The sequence below is a fragment of the Balaenoptera borealis genome (assembly GCF_965194805.1).
Source record: "Balaenoptera borealis genome assembly, chromosome: 1".
NCBI classification, from domain to species: domain Eukaryota; kingdom Metazoa; phylum Chordata; class Mammalia; order Artiodactyla; family Balaenopteridae; genus Balaenoptera; species Balaenoptera borealis.
Window position 1 is genome coordinate 149,836,313 of NC_138860.1, and position 20,360 is coordinate 149,856,672.

Below are 20,360 nucleotides of genomic sequence, written 5' to 3' on the forward strand. Positions count from 1 at the left end.
AGTTAGAAGGGTAAATGATAATACACTATGATCACTATGAAAAAGGGGAACACAGGGGCATACAGGAGCACAGAGGACCCGCTAACCCGGCTGGCAGGGTGAATAACTCACACACCTTAAAAAAAAAACCACACACAATAATTTTATTGCAATTATTTTTCTTTAGAGAAAAAAACATACTGTACTGTGGAAAAAATAGAAAATATTGAGAAGCAAAAAGAAAACAAATCATTCATAATTTCACCACTCACAGAAAATAACATTTTGATATAAATCTCCTCTATCTTTTTTCTCTGCATATATATTTTTTAAATGAGTGTATATACTGTTTTGTAATCCACTTTTTGGTTTAATATAGCTATCCTTATTACTGTGTCATTAAGTATTCGTTCATATAATTTTAAATGACCATACATAGTCTTTAATTGTAGATGTGTACTATACTTTATTTAACCAATACTCTGCTGCTTGATGTTTAAGGTTAGTCCTAACTTCTGGCTCTTATAACAATGCTGTACATAACGTTCTTATATGTAAGTATTTTTACATAACCTCATTTACTTAAGGTTAATCTCCAAGAATTAAATTTTACTAATTAATAACAATGAATTTGCAATCAGCATAGGTTTGAATTCCTGCTCTGCCACTACTTATATAACCTTGAGCAAGTTACTAAATCTCTCTGAATCTCAGTTTTCTTATCTGTGAAATGGAGATAATAATATAGCTACCCTCATAGAGTTGTATGGTATTTAAATACCCACAAAGCACAGAGTAACTGCTCAATAAACGCTGGCATTTTTTCCCATTATTTTACTCTATGATCTGTCTGCTATTCCTGTGCCAGTACTATAGCTTTATAAATGTACTTTACTCTTTGGTACAGTAAATACCATAATTCCTCTCTTAGAAAGATTCTTGACTATTCTTGGATTTGTTCTGGACATTTTTTCCTCTAGATGTACATTATAATCATTTAGTTAGTTCTTCCCCCGAAAATGGGGAAGAACTTCCCTCGTGGTGCAGTGGTTTAGAATCCACCTGCCAATGCAGGGGACACGGGTTCAATCCCTGGTCGGGGAAGATCCCACATGCCACGGAGCAACTAAGCCCGTGCACCACAACTACTGAGCCTGTGCTCTAGAGCCCGCGAGTCACAACTACTGAGCTGGCACTCCACAACTACTGAAGCCTGCACGCCCTAAAGCCCATGTGCCACAACTACTGAGCCTGCGTGCTGCAACTACTGAAGCCCGCACGCCTAGAGCCCATACTCCACAACAAGAGAAGCCACCGCGATGAGAAGCCCACACACAGCAACAAAGAGTAGCCCCCACTCGCCCACAACTAGAGAAAGCCCGCATGCAGCAACAAAGACCCAAAGCAGCCAAAATAAATAAACAAACAAACAAACAAATAAATAAATGGGGCTACATACAATATATGGATCTGTTTGGAGGAAAAGTAATATCTTTAGAATATTAAGTCCTCCCATCCATGAATATGGTGTATCTTTAAGTTTTCCTTGATGTCCCTTGGCAATATTTTGTCATTTTCCCCCATATAGGCTTTTGTACATTTCTTGCCAAGTTTATTCTTAGTTTTTTTATATTTTACATTACTCTTGTTAATAATATATTTTTCATTATATTTCATGACTAGGTAATTGCAAATATATAGAAAATATATTCATCTTTACATATTTATTCTGGAATTGGCTACCTTTTGAGTTTTCTTATAATTTCTAATAGAGTTTTTATTTACCACCTTTTTTTTTCAGCCTTACATCCCTGCAATAATTTATATCCAAGATTCTTCCTTTTGGTATCATCATATTTCTTCTTTTAACAAAGACTTTCGTGTTTACTATGTTCAGGCACTGTGCTAAATACCTGAAATACTCAAATAATTATTATCAGGTACTAACCTCTGTGTATGCAGAGAGTCTGGCCTAAGTTCTTTCTTTCTGTTGTGTTTTGTTTGTTTTATAACAAATTCATTGAGATATTTATATATCAAAAATTTATCCTTTTAAAGTATATAATCCAATGGTATTTTAGTATATTCAAAGTTGTGCAACCAACACCACTATCTAATGTTAAAACATTCTCATCACCCCAAAAAGGAAACCATACCCATTAGCAGTCACCCCCCACCCCCACCATTCTCCCCTCCTGCTAGCCCCTGGCAACTACTAACCTACTTTCTGTCTTGATGGATTTGCTTATTCTGGACATTTCACACAAATGGAATCATACAGTATATGGTCTTTTGTGACTGGCTTCATTCACTTAGTATAATGCTTTTAAGGTTTATCCACATTGAAGCACGTTACCAGTAATTAATTCCTTTTTATGGCCAAATAATATTCCATTGTATGGATGTAGCACATTTTGTTTAGCCATTCATCAGTTGATGGCTGTTTCCCCTTTTCAGCTATCAATGATACTGCTATGGACATTTGTGCACAAGTTTTTATGTGGACATAGGCTCTAATTCCTCTTATATTTAGAAGTAAAAATTTGGGTCATAAGGTAATGTTTAACCTTTTGAGGAACTATCAAGCTGTTTTCTAAAGTGGCTGCACCATGTTACACTCCTACCAGCAACAAATGAAGGTTCCAATTTCTCTACATCCTTACCAACACTTTTGTCTGTCTTCTTTATTTTAGTTATCCTAATGGGTGTGTCAATCTTTTTCTTGTACGTAGATAACACACCTGAACCTATCTAGAATGAACCATGGGTCTTAGGACTCCAAAGAAGCTATTCTAAAAATATTTAGTCTAGGCCTACTTATCTCAACAGACATGGAAGCAATTCTTACATGTGACTGTCCTGAAATCAACTACCAACATTTTCTAATTAAATCAAGAAATCAAAATGATTGTCAAATTTTTATAGCTAAGGAGAGAAATTCTCTTATTTTGGCTTCCCTTAAAACACCTCACTCAAATTAAGTTAACTTTCGGAAAAACTATTAACAACAACAATAATCTTTTGGGGGCTATAAAGTTTTCAAGTGCTTTTATATACATTATTTCTTTAATTTTCATAAAACCCTGTTAAGTAGTTGCACAGGTGTTAATATTAGCTCACTAAGCAGAAAAAATTGCTGAGGCTCTAAAAGGTTAAGAACCCTTTAGACTATTCTCTATCCTACTGCCAACTAATCCATCTAATATAACCCACCTAACGTTAACATAAATACCACTTTCAGGTTTGAATTTAAATGGCTCCCCACAGCCTACAGGATAAAGTCTGGCTTTATATATCATTCAAAATTCTTCATAATCTGAAGGATATTTATATGTTCTTATCTTCAGCCCCTTTTTCATCCTCCCCAGGTTTTTTTGTTCTGACCGCTTTGAATGCCATGAACATACATGCCTCTATGCCCTTGCGCATGCCCTGTCCCAGTTCACTCACCTCCTCCTACTCTCCATTCCCACCTAACTTCATCAATTCAAGTCTCAGCTCACATGCTAACCCTTCTGGAAAGGCGTTTCTGCCTCTACTGGACACTTTGATAGCCCTCTGCACATACACCCACCTGCAAGTTTCTTGCTAAAGCAGTTTTTTTTTTTTTTCCGGGAAAAATTTTCCATGTCTATTTTCCCACTAAACTCAATGTTCCCTGAGGGGCAAGGACGTATGACAAGTAAGCAATACAACCAGAATTCAATCTCAGGTTGGTTTAACTTCAAATTCAATGCTCTTTCCATTTGCTCATACCATATGGCAAAGTAGGTTATATCAATACTTCCAAACTTTAGCCTATAAAAGTAGTTTCTGTCACCATAAATCAATTAAAAGAAAGTTCAAGTCTTTTCCACATTCCTTAAAATCCTTTATCCTTCAAGGTTCTGTGGAGATAATCTAGAAGAGTACGTAGTAATGCTGGTGTGCTGGGCCACCCAAGGAGCCAGGCTTCCTTTGGGGCCAACAGCCCATGAACAGCTACTTCCAGCTGCATCTATGCGTCATCTGCTGGCACAATGCCTCAGGAATAGTTATGGTAGACACCAACAAGTTAGAGCAGGAAATCACCAGCAAACGTTTAGGAATTCTACCTGAATACCTGGAAATTCCTCCCACTTCCTTAAGACAGATGTGGATTAATTTTGCACTTGCTGTTACTTTTGACAACCAACTGATCCTCTTATAAAATCAAATCCTTTGGTCAATAAAACATTTTCAATTGAAGAAGGAGTGAGAGATGGCAAGGAAATGGACGGGGAGAGAGTTAAAAGGGTAAAGAAAATACACATCTGTTGCAACACTAGAGATCACTAATACTAAGAAAGTTCTAAGTGCCTCCTTGCTTGAAGAAAAGTACCTCTTTCTGAGTAGGCAAAGGGTCAAGGAGTAGGTCCTGTTGTAAACTTAAGAGGAACAAAAAATTAAGACAGAATTCAAAGAAGGGCAATGGGGTATTGCTAACGAAAACAAAAGTGGAAATAAAATCTCTTGCCAGGCTTCCTTTGCAATGCAGAAAATGCATGAATTGACAAAAGATTCCAAGACTTTCACTTTCTAGAACTGCAAACATTTAGGAAACTGACAATCGTGGGAAGGAGGAAAGAAACAAGGGGACAAGGTCCATGCAAGTGAGGTTACAGAAGGAGAAGAAAAGAATTAAAATGGGAGCAAGAGGCATACATTTGCAAAGTTAAAAGAAAACTGTGAAATAAAAACAGCACTGTTTTGTTAATCCCAGTAATGAAATATGCAATGGTTGACATATAGCCATACCAGATACTCTCTAAACTATTTTTTTTTTTGACAGAATAAAGTTGAAAAAAAAAAAAAAAAGGGACAACCTGGCAGAAGCAACTATCCTATGGATTACTCTGCAGGCAAATACTGGTGGCATGAAAAAAATTAGTTTCAAGCTGAGCCCTTAGAGAGTCCAGCTTCACTTTAGTGGACACTTGTAATAAAAGAAATTTAAAAAACAATAATGAGATATATTTTCCTACTATTGGCAAAGATTTTTTTAAAACCAGCCAACAAAGCACTGGAGACAGTGTGAAGAAAAAACCGTCACTCTCATGAACTGTCATTAAGTTTGTAAATTAGTACCCTCTTTTTGGTGGATAGTTTGGCAACATGTATCAAAAAGCTAAACATACATATCCAACAACCCAACAATTTCCCCTTCTAACCATTTGTGCTAAGGTAATCATGGCATTAAGTATTTAAAAATGAGGGCAAAAGGAAATTTATTATACCTTTTTTTTTTACTTGCAAGACTTAAATACAACGCAATGTTCATCACAGGAGGCTAGTTACATAGATTATGATACCTATATTCAAACGTGTACTATGGGGTCATTAAAACTGATGGTAAGGATTTATATTTATGGGCAGGGAACATACTATCAAGAGAAGAAAGCAGATTATAAAATAACAGGTAGGGACTTCCCTGACAGTCCAGTGGCTAAGACTCCACACTCCCAACACAGGGGGCCCACGTTCAATCCCTGGTCAGGGAACTAGATCACACATGCAGCAACTAAAGATCCCACATACCGCAACTAAGACCTGGAGCAGCCACATAAATAAATAAATGAATATTTAAAAAAAAAAAAAAACAGGTAGACTAATGAGGGTGTATCCCTCAAGATGGTGGCAAGATAGGTCTCCAAGCTACTGGGACACTGCCTGCCTGCTAGGAACTGTCAGCCCTGGCCCCCTCTACCTCAGAAGATTGTTGATCATTATGAGAATTCTAGAAATGCAGGGTACTTTGTCAAGACACGTCAGTCACTTTAGCTGTTTTCCCATCCACAGCACAATCACCTTAAGGTGTTAAGAAATCCTTTGTGCTATAATAAGGGAGTTACAAGATATGCACAATGCTTGCCTTCACACTGTGGCTCTAACATGAGTGAAATGCACACCTTAAATGTTTTGAATCCTTTATTTCAGCCCACTGGTCACCTTAATAGAAGTGAAATTGGAATTATGTGACTGTGGCTGTAACTGTGCCTTGTTGGTCATAATTAAAATCAATTATGAAATTCCAAGATATCTTTAAGTTTGAAACAATGAAGTAAATACCTAATTTTGCCTGAAGAGCATAACTCTCTATTCTGGAGAGTTACTGTTAGATTGCTTTAGTATGATTATTATCTATCAAGAACTAATTACTGATCCACCAGAGGGCAGACAGCAGAAGCAAGAAGATCTATAATCCTGCAGCCTGTGGAACAAAAACCACATTCACAGACAGATAGACAAAATGAAAAGGCAGAGGACTATGGACCAGATAAAGGAACAAGATAAAACCCCAGAAAAACAACTAAATGAAGTGCAGATAGGCAACCTTCCAGAAAAAGAATTCAGAATAATGATAGTGAAGATGATCCAGGACCTCAGAAAAAGAATGGAGGCAAAGATCGAGAAAATGCAAGAAATGTTTAACAAAGACCTAGAAGAATTAAAGAACAAACAAACAGAGTTGAACAATACAATAACTAAAATGAAAAATACTAGAAGGAATCATTAGCAGAATACCTGAGGTAGAAGAATGGATAAGTGACCTGGAAGACAGAATGGTGGAATTCACTGCCGTGGAAACAGAATAAAGAAAAAAGAATGAAAAGAAATGAAGACAGCCTAAAAGACCTCTGGGACAACATTAAATGCACCAACATTCACATTATAGGGGTCCGAGAAGGAGAAGAGAGAGAGAAAGGATCAGAGAAAATATTTGAAGAGATTATAGTAGAAAACTTCCCTAACATGGGAAAAAAATAGCCACCCAAGTCCAAGAAGCACAGAGAGTCCCAGGCAGGATAAACCCAAGGAGAAACACGCCAAGACATATACTAATCAAATAGACAAAAATTACAGACAAAGAAAAATTATTAAAAGCAACAAGGGAAAAATGACAACATACAAGGGAACTCCCATAAGGTTAACAGCTGATTTCTCAGCAGAAACTCTACAAGCCAGAAGGAAGTGGCAAGATATATTTAAAGTGATGAAAGGGAAGAACCTACAACCAAGATTACTCTACCCACCAAGGATCTCATTCAGATTCGACAGAGAAATCAAAATCTTTACAGACAAGCAAAGAGAATTCAGCACCACCAAACCAGCTCTACAACAAATGTTAAAGGAACTTCTCTAAGTGGGAAACACAAGAGAAGAAAAGGACCTACAAAAACAAACCCAAAACAATTAGGAAAATGGTAATAGGAACATACATACTGATAATTACCTTAAATGTGAATGGATTAAATGCTCCAACCAAAAGACACAGGCTCGCTGAATGGATACAAAAACAAGACCCATATACATGCTGTCTACAAGAAACCCACTTCAGACCTAGAGAAACATACAGACTGAAAGTGAAGGTATGGAAAAAGATATTCCATGCAAATGGAAATCAAAAGAAAGCTGGAGTAGCAATACTCGTATCAGATAAAATAGACTTTAAAATAAAGAAAGTTACAAGAGACAAGGAAGGACACTACATAATGATCAAGGGATCAATCCAACACTTATAAATATATATGCACCCAACACAGGAGCACCTCAACACATAAGGCAAATGCTAACAGCTATAAAAGAGGAAATTGACAGTAACACAATAATAGTGGGGGACTTTAACACCTCACTTACACCAATGGACAGATCATCCAAAATGAAAATAAATAAGGAAACACAAGCTTTAAATGACACAATAGACCAGATAGATTTAATTGATATTTATAGGACATTCTATCAAAACACAGCAGTATACACTTTCTTCTCAAGTACACACGGAACATTCTCCAGGATACATCACATCTTGGGTCACAAATCAAGCCTTGGTAAATTTAAGAAAACTGAAATCATATCAAGCATCTTTTCCGACCACAATGCTATGAGGTTAGAAATAAACTACAGGGGGAAAAAATGTAAAAAACACAAACACATGGAGGCTAAACAATACATTACTAAATAACCAAGAGATCAATGAAGACATCAAAGAGGAAATCAAAAAATACCTAGAGACAAATAACAATGAAAACACGATGATCCAAAACCTATGGGATGCAGCAAAAGCAGTTCTAAGAGGGAAGTTTATAGCAAAACAATCCTACCTCAAGAAACAAGAAAAATCTCGAAGAAACAATCTAAACTTACATCTAAAGGAACCAGAGAAAGAAGAACAAACAAAACCCAAACTTAGTAGAAGGAAAGAAATCATAAAGATCAGGGCAGAAATAAATGAAATCGAAACAAAGAAAACAACAGCAAAGATCAATAAAACTAAAAGCTGGTTCTTTGAGAAGATAAACAAAATTGATAAACCTTTAGCCAGACTCATCAAGAAAAAGAAGACGAGGACTCAAATCAATAAAATTAGAAATGAAAAAGGAGAAGTTACAATGGACACCACAGAAATACAAAGCATCATAAGAGACTACTACAAGCAACTCTATGCCAATAAAATGGACCACCTGGAAGGAATGAACAAATTCTTAGAAAGGTATAACCTTGCAAGACTGAACCAGCAAGAAATAGAAAATATGAACAGACCAATCACAAGTAATGAATTTGAAACTGTGGTTAAAAACCTTTCAAGAAACAAAAGTCCAGGACCAGATGGCTTCACAGGTGAATTCTATCAAACATGCAGAGAGGCGCTAACACCCATCCTTCTCAAACTCTTCCAAAAAATTGCAGAGGAAGAAACACTCCCAAACTCATTCTATGAGGCCACCATCACCCTTATACCAAACAAAACAAAGATACTATAAAAAACATTACAGACCAATACCACTTATGAATATAGATGCAAAAATCCTCAACAAAATACTAGCAAACAGAATCCAACAACACATTAAAAGGATCATACACCATGATCAAGTGGGGTTTATCCCAGGGATGCAAGGATTCTTCAATATATGCAAATCAATCAGTGTGATACACCATATTAACAAATTGAAGAATAAAAACTATATGATTATCTCAATAGATGCAGAAAAACCTTTGGACAAAATTCAACACCCATTTATGATAAAAACTCTCCAGATAGTAGGCACAGAGGGAACCAACCTCAACATAATAAAGGCCATATACAACAAACCCACAGCAAACAACATTCTCAATGGTGAAAAACTGAAAGCATTTCCTCTAATATCAGGAACAAGACGAGGATGTCCACTCTCACTGCTATTATTCAACATAGTTTTGGAAGTCCTAGTCAAAGCAATCAGAGAAGAAAAAGAAATAAAAGGTATAGAAATTGGAAAAGAAGAAGTAAAACTGTCCCTGTTTGCAGATGACATGATACTACACATAGATAATCCTAAAGATGCTACCAGAAAACTACTAGAACTACTCAATGAATTTGGTAAAGTTGCAGGATACAAAATTAATGCACAGAAATCTCTTGCAATTCTATACACTAACAACAAAAGATCAAAAGGAGAAATTAAGGAAACAATTCCATTCACCATTGCAACAAAAAGAATAAAATACCTAGGAATAAACCTCCCTAAGGAGGTAAAAGACCTGTACTCAGAAAACTATAAGCCTCTGATGAAAGAAATCAAAGATGACACAAACAGATGGAGAGATACATCATGTTCTTGGATTGGAAGAATCAATATTGTGAAAATGACTATACTCCCCAAAGCAATCTACAGATTCAGTACAATCCCTATCTAATTACCAAGGGCATTTTTTACAGAACTAGAACAAAAAGTCTTAAAATTTGTATGGAGACACAAAAGACACCGAACAGCCAAAGCAATCTTGAGGGAAAAAAACGGAGCTGGAGGAATCAGACTCCCTGATTTCAGACTATACTACAAAGCTACTGTAATCAAGACAATATGGTACTGGCACAAAAACAGAAATATAGATCAATGGAACAGGATAGAAAGCCCAGAGATAAATCTACACACCTATGGTGAACTAATCTATGACAAAGGAGGCAAGGATATACAATGGAGAAAAGACAGCCTCTTCAATAAGTGGTGCTGGGAAAACTGGACAGCTACATGTAAATGAATAAAATTAGAATACTCCCTAACACCATACACAAAAACAAACTCAAAATGGATTAAAGACCTAAATGTAAGACCGGACACTATAAAACTCTTAGAGGAAAACATAGGAAGAACACTCTTTGACATAAATCACAGGAAGATCTTTTTTGACCCACCTCTTAGAGTAATGGAAATAAAAAAATAAACAAATGGGACCTAATGAAATTTAAAAGCTTTTGCACAGCAAAGGAAACTATAAACAAGACAAAAAGACAAACTCTCAGAATGGGAGAAAATATTTGCAAACGAATCAATGGACAAAGGATTAATCTCCAAAATATATAAACAGCTCATGCAGCTCAATGTTAAAAAAACAAACAACCCAATCCAAAAATGGGCAGAAGACCTAAATAGACATTTTTCCAAAGAAGGCATACAGATGGCCAAGAGGCACATGAAAAGATGCACAACATCACTAATTATTAGAGAAATGCAAATCAAAACTACAGTGAGGTATCACCTCACACCCGTCAGAGTGGGCATCATCAGAAAATCTACAACAACAAACGCTGGAGAGGGTATGGAGAAAAGGGAACCCTCTTGCACTGTTGTTGGCAATGTAAATTGACCTAGCCACTATGGAGAACAGTATGGAGGTTCCTTAAAAAACTAAAAATAGAACTACCATACGACCCAGCAATCCCACTACTGGGCATATACCCTGAGAAAACCATAACTCAAAAAGAGTCATGTACCACAATGTTCACTGCACCTCTATTTACAATAGACAGGACATGGAAGCAACCTAAGTGTCCATGGACAGATGAATGGATAAAGAAGATGTGGCACATATATACAATGGAATATTACTCAGCCATAAAAAGAAATGAAATGGAGTTATTTGTAGTGAGGTGGATGGACCTAGAGTCTGTCATACAGAGTGAAGTAAGTCAGAAAGAGAAAAACAAATACCGTATGCTGACACATATACATGGAACCTAAAACAAACAAAAAAAAGGTTCTGAAGAACCTAGGGGCAGGACAGGAATAAAGACGCAGATGTAGAGAATGGACTTGAGGACACAGGGTGGGGGAAGGGTAAGCTGGGACGGAGTGAGAGAGTGGCATGGACATATATACACTACCAAATGTAAAATAGATAGCTAATGGGAAGCAGCCACATAGCACAGGGAGATCAGCTGGGTGCTTTGTGATCACCTAGAGGGATGGGATAGGGAGGGTTGGAGGGAGACGTAAGAGGGACGAGGTATGGGGATATATGTATATGTATAGCTGATTCACTTTGTATTAAAGCAGAAACTAACACACCATTGTAAAGCAATTTTAGTCCAATAAAGATGTTAAAAGAAAAAAAAAAACTAAAAATAGAATTACCATATGACCCAGCAATCCCAGTACTGGGCATATATCCAGAGAAAACCATAATTCAAAAAGACACATGCACCCCAATGTTCATTGCAGCACTATTTACAATAGCCAGGTCACGGAAGCAACCTAAATGCCCATCGACAGACAAATGGATAAAGAAGATGTGGTACATATATACAATGGAATATTACTCAGCCATAAAAAGGAATGAAATTGGGTCATTTGTAGAGACGTGGATGGACCTAGAGACTGTCATACAGAGTGCAGTAAGTCAGAAAGAGAAAAACAAATATCGTATATTAACGCATATATGTGGATTCTAGAAAAATGGTACAGATGAACCAGTTTGCAAGGCAGAAATAGAGACACAGATGTAGAGAATAAACGTATGGACACCAAGGGGGGAAAGCAGGGACAGGGTGTGGTGGCGGTGGGATGAATTGGGAGATTGCAATTGACATCTATACACTAATATGCATAAAATGGATAACTAATAAGAACCTGCTGTATAAAAAAAAATTTTTTTTAAGAACTAAGTACTGTACATAAACATAGTTGCATATATAAATTTAAAAACTCAACATGTATTATATGATCCTAGTTATGTAAAACTGTATGTTGTTAATACACACAGAGAGATGTCTGAAAGAATGTCAACCACTGTGAACAGTTTAGTGAACTCTTAGTAATGGCATTTCAGGAGATTTTAAATTTTTCTTCTTTATATGTTTCTGTATAATCCTTTTAATTAGCTCATTTTTACAACAAGAAAAACAAATTTTAAAACTGTGAAAAACTCAAGCACAAAAGATTTCTTTTTAAAAGGAGTTTTGATATTAGGTACCTTTTTTTTTTTTTTTAATGATTTATTGATTGACTGATTGATTGCTATGTTGGGTCTTCGTTTCTGTGCTAGGGCTTTCTCTAGTTGCGGCAAGCGGGGGCCACTCTTCATTGCGGTGCGCGGGCCTCTCACTATCGTGGCCTCTCTTGTTGCGGAGCACAGGCTCCAGATGCGCAGGCTCAGCAGCTGTGGCTCACGGGCCTAATTGCTCTGCGGCATGTGGGATCTTCCCAGACCAGGGCTCGAACCCGTGTCCCTTGCATTAGCAGGCAGATTCTCAACCACTGCGCCACCAGGGAAGCCCAATATTAGGTACCTTTAAGGCTCCTTTAAATATTATTCTTTCGAATGGTTCTAAGTAAGATCTTTTTAATTCAGAAGGAAATTACACCAAAATAAATTAGAATCCCTTTACATAACTCAAATCTGGAGATTTATTCATCTCTGAAATGCACTCTTACCAGAATTACAAGGAAGCCATAGTAGACACTAAGAAGTATAAAATACACTCAATACTTGACAGTACGATATAAATTTTCAACTGGTACCACTCATGGCAACACCTGAAATCTATATCTGCTTCCTCTAGCCCCAGGGTCCTCCTGGTAGTATTGGGTTGACCAAAAAGTTCGTTTGGGTTTTCCCGTAAGAAATATCCCAATATTTTACATAAATCTTACCTCTTCAAGCTTCTTCTCAATCTCCTTAAAGACAAGATTTGCCTTAAATCCATCAACTGCAGAGCTGGTTGGAGCAGCCTCAATTTGATGAGTTCTAAAAGAACTGGGTAAAAGAATCGACTTCAATCCATGGAGTCATATAGGTACTAGGTTTTTCAACGTTTATACAGTAGTAATTTTCAAAAACCCTAACAGAGATGCTGTGCCTTTTACCCAAAGGAAACTGTTATTAAGCCAATAAAACAATTAAGCTTTTCTTCCCATTTTACAACAAATATTGAGTGCTCACTAGGTGGTAGGCCTTGTCCTTGAAAATATATTAAACCAACGAACCTACCCTCATGAAGCTTCTATGCCACTGGGGGAGACAATGAACATGCAAAAAATAAAGAATATAGTTACTATGAAGAAAATAAGGCAGATAAAGGGGATGTAAAGAAAAGTATATTTATGTGTGTTGGTCTATTTCATTTTTTATTTTTTAAAGATTTATTTTATTATTTATTTATTTATTTAATTTATTTTTGTCTGCGTCAGGTCTTCATTGCAGCACGCAGGGTCTTCTTTGAGGCGTGCGGGCTCTTTCATTGCAGCATGTGGGTTCTCTCTCTAGTTGTGGCACACAGGCTCTGTAGTTATGGCGTGTGGGTTCCAGAGCACGTGGGCTCTGCAGTTTGCGGCACGCGGGCTCTCTAGTTGAGGCACGCGAGCTCAGTAGTTGTGGCGGAGGCTTAGTCGCCCTGCAGGCATGTGGGATCTTAGTTCCCTGACCAGGGATCGAACTGGTGTCCCCTGCACTGTAAGGCGGATTCTTTACCTCTGGACCACCAGGGAAGTCCCTGGGTGGTCTATTTTAGACAGCCTAGTCAGATAGGCCTCTCTGAGGAGGTGATATTTAAATTAGGTCTTAAATTATGTAAATGAGCCAGCCATGTAAAGATTTAGGTGGAGAAGTCAGCTCTATACTTCCAGTATAAAGAACTAGATGTAGAAACTAGCTTCGCAGTTAAAGGAACTATAAGACGGCCAGTATGGCTGGAGTAGAGCAGAGGAGAAGGACCTAAGGTCACAGAAACATGCAGGGCAAGATAACAAGGGGCTTTATAGGTCACAGTTAAGAGTTTGGGTTTTATTTTAAGTACCTTGAGAACTGCAGGGTATAAGGTGGAGAGTAGCACAATCCAATTTACATGTTTTAAAAAATAAATCTGGCTGCTAGCTGGAAAATGGACTATAAGAGGGCAAGTGAGGAGGCAGGGAGACCAATTAAGAGGCTACTGCAGTAGTCCAGGCAAGAGACAATGGTGATTAAACAGTGTAATGAAGTGGGGAGTAAGCAGAGGTTGGACTCGAGATTTATTTTTTAGCTATGATACAAGATATGAATTTACCAACATCCGTCTATTGGTTGCTTGATACTTGGGGAACAACCATAGATAAATGGCCTGATGTGGCAGAAAGAACATAGTCCCTATAGCTACAAAAGCCTGGGTTAGAATCCCAAGGCTTCCTCCACTCACTAGCTATGCGATTCTGAGCAAGCTTCTTCATCTCTGTGCAACCTCTGGTGGGGAGGCAGGGAAGAAGGTGGAGGGTGCCAGTGACTTTGCAGAATTAAGTGGAATCCCGTGTGGAAGGTACCTAGCAGAGACCCTGGCCCATGGTAAAAAATGACAGCCACGACTATTACAGGCTGCAGAGCCTCAAGCGTTAGATGCTGAGAGAAACTGAGAGGTCTGAAGAAGATGAGGGCGCCTTAGGATTTTAAGTAATTCCTCTGACATACCACAAGCATCCTGGCGGTGGCTGAGGCCAGGACTGGAACAACAAACATGGGAAGGATATACTTGAAGGAGTCAAGAGCGTAGCAGCTGCTCAGTAAGCAAAGCATTTCTTTCCTTCCTTCTCTACCTCCTCTCCTTCCTTCTCTCTTTCTCCCCACCCACCCCACCCATTTCTCCTTTCCCTTCCCTTCCCTTTCCTTCTTTCTATCATTTCATAAATATTTAATGACTGCTTGCTACAGGCCAAGCATTGTTCGAGGTACTGGGAGTACAATGGTGAACAAGTCAGACCCAGTCCCAGTCCTCACTGAGTCTATATTTTTCCAGGAAAAAAAGATGTAAACAGACAAAATAATTACAAGCATTAGGAAGCCGACAAAAAGAGGAACCTACTTTAGGTTAAGACAGTCAAGGAATGATGTCTCTGAGCATGTGAATTTAAGCTAAGACCCAATTAAAGGAAGAAAAGGAGCTAGACATTCAAAGAGGAAACTTGCAAAGATCCTGAGAGAGAAATAAAAGAGGACCAGTCACTAGAGTACAGTAAGTGGAGGGAGAATGACACGAAATGAAATTGGAGAACTGGGCAGGGACCAGACCATCCAGGCCAAAGTAGGGAATTTGGGAAACCACTGAAATGATTAAACACGGAAGTGAAATAGTTTGATTTGTGATTATTCTTACAACTGTGCAGACAATGAATTGTTGGGGTTGGGATGCAAGAATTTAGGTGGGGAGAGGGTTATGAGGCTGCTGGAGTGGTTCAGATAGGAAGTGGAGGCAGTCTGCCAGTGGAGATGGAGGGAAGGAAGTGGATTCAAAACATATTTTAAACATAGAATCCATAAGCCTTGCTGCTGGGCACGAGAGAGATCCAAGGGGGAGGGGAAAGAGCAAGGATGATTTAGGTGTTTGGCCTGCATAACTGAAGGGATGATAGTGCCATTTATTGACAAAAGGAAGAATGCAGTGGGAGTAAAGGGGATCAAAGTCCCATCTCAGGCACAGTCAGTATGCAACCTTTGTGAGACAAGAAGGCAGTTGGATATGAGAGTCTGGAGCTCAGAAGCAGTCTAGGCTGGAGATAAAGTCGGATAATCATTAGCATAATTAAAGTATTTAAATCAATAGGAACAGACAAGCTCACCTTGAGGGAATTCTAGAGAAAGAAGTAAGCCTAGGACAATACCCTGTGGATCTTAATTATTTAGACGTCTGGGAGGGAAGAGGAAGCAGTAGCCAGTGATGCAAGAGGAAAACTAGAAGAACATAATGTCATAGAAGCCAAGAGGGGAGACAGAATCTGGGAGGGAGGGAGGGAGGAGGGGAGGAAACTATGTCAAATGCTGCCAAAGGTCAAATACCCACTGAATTGGCAACATGAAGAGTTCAGGTGACCTGGACAAAAGCAATATTAAGCAAGTGCTGGAAGGCAGAAGTCAGTAAAGGTTACAGTAAATTAAAGAGTGAATAGGAGAGGGAAGTAGAAACAGTGTGTCTCTTTTGAGACATTACTTTCAGGGGAACAGTGAAATGGAGTGGTCTCTGGAGGGGAGGGTGGTATTAAGGAAAGTTTGTTTTTGTTTTAAGATTAACATATTAGAGCATGTTTGCCTGATGATGGTAATGAACCAGGGGAAAAGAGATAGGAGAGAAATCTTGAGAAGGTGAAGGGGGATGAGATCTAGTGACCTATGAAGGAAGAGGAGGAGACTCAAGGGAAGAAGAGGATCAGATGGGTAAAATGCTAGACAGGTCTATAAGTCTTGGGATGGAAGATGAGGGAGTTTGGGTCTAACGGCTTCTGTTTTTTCAACAACATACAAGGCAAAGTAATCAGCTGAAAATGAGGGTGAAAGGAGGGTATGGAAAGTCTAAGAGGTTGAAAAGTGAACCTACTAGAGAAATCATATTAATATCACAACAAGGAATGGAAGTAAGCTGCCACCATGCTGAAATACATGCAATTCTCAGAGCATGGCATGCTACTTCATACTTCCATGCCTTTGCCCTTGCTGCTCCCTGTGTCTGGAACACCTCTGTCTTAGCAAATTCCATTTTACCCTTCAAGATCCAGGCCAGGAAACTCTCTTTCTGTGAAACCCTACTAAGTGTCAGCTTCTCAAGAGCAGATACCACAGCTTTTAAAAAAAATAATCTTTATTTATATCCCCAGTTCCTGGCACACAATAGGTATTCAGTAAATAGTGACTAAATAGAACTGAATTACAATGAATTCTCTCTTAGCTAAATTCGAATTTTTTCCTGTTCCATTTAGAGCAGAATTATCTATGGTACACCATTTTCTCAGTCAAAAGTCTGAATGAGTGACCTAAAATCAAGTGGCTACAACTAGTCCTCCACAAGCCAGTTTCATTTCATTAATAGTCCAACTTTTCAGCCTTTAATCATAAGCATCACTGTGCCCTCTCCAAGCTTGCCACTTCCTAACTGTATGTGATAAAATAATAACTGACACTTTTCAGCGTACGTACAAAGTATCTTGATACTTTATGGGGCAGCGTTCAGACAAGTTCTGACAGGTCACAGATATTTACTTTGCTTCTGTTGAAAATTTCACTCAGTTAATGATTAACCAACTTTTCATCCAGATTAGGTAAAAATAATTAATATATAAAGTTATATCAATATTTTCTGAAAATCCCTCATATCTTACAATTTATTTGATATGTGCCCTGCTCTAGGGAAGCTAAATATAACTTACGTAAACTCAGAAAATAACTTACTCATATTACAAAAGGATGCACCTCATGATTTCTTTATATTCAAAGTTCTTTTAGCAGAAACTAAAGTCTGATTATTTTTATTTTTTTTTACCTTGGTTTATACATAAGTTTTCTGGAATAAATCTAGTATATAAAATGTTGGAAGGGACTCTGAAGATTAACTATTTAGTGTATGAATTCCCTCTGTGCTTCCTGAAATTTTCATTCTAAGGCCTAGAACACAGGCACTGTTTCAACAATGTCAAAGATCAGAAGCACAGAATAGCCAACAAAACAGGAAATTTGAACTCAGATAGATGAAGGTTACAGTCTTGACCACTACCACTTAAGACTCTCTTTAGATATATTGTTTTAACTCTGATCATCAATCTCCTCATCTATAAACAAGGTACAAAACTTACCATGTGGGCTTTTATGAGGATTAAACAAAGAAGTGCAGACGAAGCACCTAGCATGGTCTTGGTGCTCATACTAGGCCCTCAAAAAGTGGTTGTTAAAGAACTATTACAACTCAATAATAAAAAGACAACCCAATTTTAAAATGGCCAAAATATCTGAATAGGTATTTCTCCTAAGATATACAAATGGCCAATAAGCACATGAAAAGATGCTCAACATCATTACCCATCAGGGGAATGCAAATCAAAACCACAATGAGATGCCACTTCACACCCACTAGGATAGCTAAAATAAAAAAAAAAAGACAATAACAAGTGTTAATGAGGATGTGAAGAAATCAGAACCCTTATAATGGAATTTTATTCAGCCATAAAAAGGAATGAAGTACTACATTCATTTTTATAACATGGATGAACCTTGAAAACATTATGCTAAATGAAAGCAGCAGTCACAAAAGGCCACATATTGTATTATTTCATTTATATGAAATGTCCAGAATAGGCAAATCCTTAGAGACAGAAAGTAGATTAGTGGTTGTCAGAACCTGCAAGAAGTGGGACTGGGGAATGACTGCTAATGGGTACATGGTTTCTTTTAGGGGTGTTGAAAATGTTCTAAAATCGATTGTGGTGATGACTGCACAACTCTGTGATATACTAAAAAACCACTGAATGTACACTTAAAATGGTGAATTTGTGGCATGTAAATTATATCCCCAAAAAAGCTGTTAAAAATCATTTTTGAAGTGGCTGCTGCTGTTTGTAGTGTTTAGGAAGAATACAGGATCCTACATTTTAATCAAATCTCCATCCCTAAATCTAACATTTTACCAGTAATTAGTCTGTTCAAATTAGAAATGGTTGTGCAACACACACAGGACTCAAGAATAGGGTTCATTTGCAATCAGCGACTCCCCGTGACCTCTGAACAGGCACATGGCCCCATCACAGACAGAAATTCAGCCCAGAAAGCCAAACTGTGGACTTCAACAGGTTGGATATGTCCCCCACTCTGAGCTAAAAATTAAAGTTCATCTTTTCCAAACTTCTAGGTGACATTTATAATTTAATATATAAAACCATTTTCAACAATTTAACCGGTGACGTGAACTACAGAAATAGGAAAGAAAAAAGGAAAATGCCTAGATAAATCAGAAATCAACAGTTTATTGAGCAACTCAATGAGAGGCAGGTACTTTTTGTTAGTTTTCTAATCCCTGAAGTAGATATTTTCACTCTTTTCTAATTGAGGGAAAGGTGGACATGTCCAAAGCAAGCAGTGTGACGGAAAAGTTGATGGGGTGCTCTTTCCACTGATCAACACTGCCTCTCTGATAATTCCAGCCTATAAAAAAATTTAAAAAGATGTCACATACAGGTGACATTTCAGTAGTTTTATAATTTCTTCATTCTAACTGCTAATTAATTGGTGGTTACATTAGTATGGAGAAAGATAAAAATCAGATAAAATTTTTGCATGTGTTCTTAAATATCTCTTTTTAAATGAAACTAAGGGACTTCCCTGGTGGCACAGTGGTTAGGAATCCACCTGCCAACGCAGGGGACATGGGTTTGATCCCTGGTCCAGGAATATCCCACATGCCACGGAGCAACTAAGCCCGTGCGCCACAACTACTGAGCCTGCACTCTAGAGTCCGCGAGCCACAACTACTGAGCCCGCGTGCCACAACTACCGAAGCCCACGCACCTAGAGCCTGTGCTCCGCAACAAGAGAAGGCATTGCAATGAGAAGCCTGTACACTGCAACAAAGACCCAACGCAGCCAAAAATAAATAAATAAAATTTTTAAAAAATAAATGAAACTAAAATTGTGTGTGTGTGTGTGTGTGTGTGTGTGTGTGGTGTTGTGTGTGTGTCCACTGTGTCCCCTGAGAAGTCCCGGAGGTAATAACAACAAGCACTCAGCCAGCAGCCACACTGTGGTTTCTAAATACCATTCTCCACTAAAAGGAACCAGGGCTCTTTGAAGAAACGGTTTATCCTAGGGCTGGGGCAGGGAAAATACAGGATGAGCCTGGAATACCTTCTTGAGCTAGAAAGCAAGGAAGTATTCAATAGAATCACAAGACATTACAAGTCAGCTAGAAGGGGCTCCTGCTGGCTAAAGCAGGGACATTTTGAGTATCAAAATAAATGATACTAATGAATTATAACCCACTGAATAAAATATGAATTCATGAGTTCATACTGATATATTTATCGATATAGATGGATATGAATAAATTTTTAAATGGGGGAGAAGAGAATCTCCCTTACAGAAGAATGCCACTTAACAAATATAAGGTACGATGAAGTTAGGACAATATCATCAGTGGATGCTAAGATGAATGAGTAATGGGTAAAAGCTGGATGAGGAGCAGGATATTTACATAATCTCAAAACATCTCACCACAAGTTACCTATTATCTACAAAGGAAAAAACAGTAACTTTTTCAGAGGAAAACATGGTAGACACCACCTTAGTGAAGAAATCAAAGCTAAACATCACCAGTATAGGATAAT

The 20,360-nt window shown here is 38.0% G+C and overlaps 1 protein-coding gene across 4 annotated transcripts in view; it reads right to left on the reverse strand.

Moving 5' to 3' along the window:
* The window catches only part of SCP2 (sterol carrier protein 2), a 148,672-nt gene that overhangs the window by 21,490 nt on the left and 106,822 nt on the right, over positions 1–20,360 (reverse strand). For 3 of the 4 annotated variants that reach the window (XM_082371265.1, XM_082371266.1, XM_082371267.1), the window contains one exon: positions 12,909–13,011. The exons of the other annotated variant lie outside the window; for it this stretch is intronic. In XM_082371265.1, coding sequence (XP_082227391.1) covers positions 12,909–13,011 — 103 coding nt within the window. The remainder of the gene's footprint in view (positions 1–12,908; positions 13,012–20,360) is intronic. 4 annotated transcript variants of the gene reach the window in all.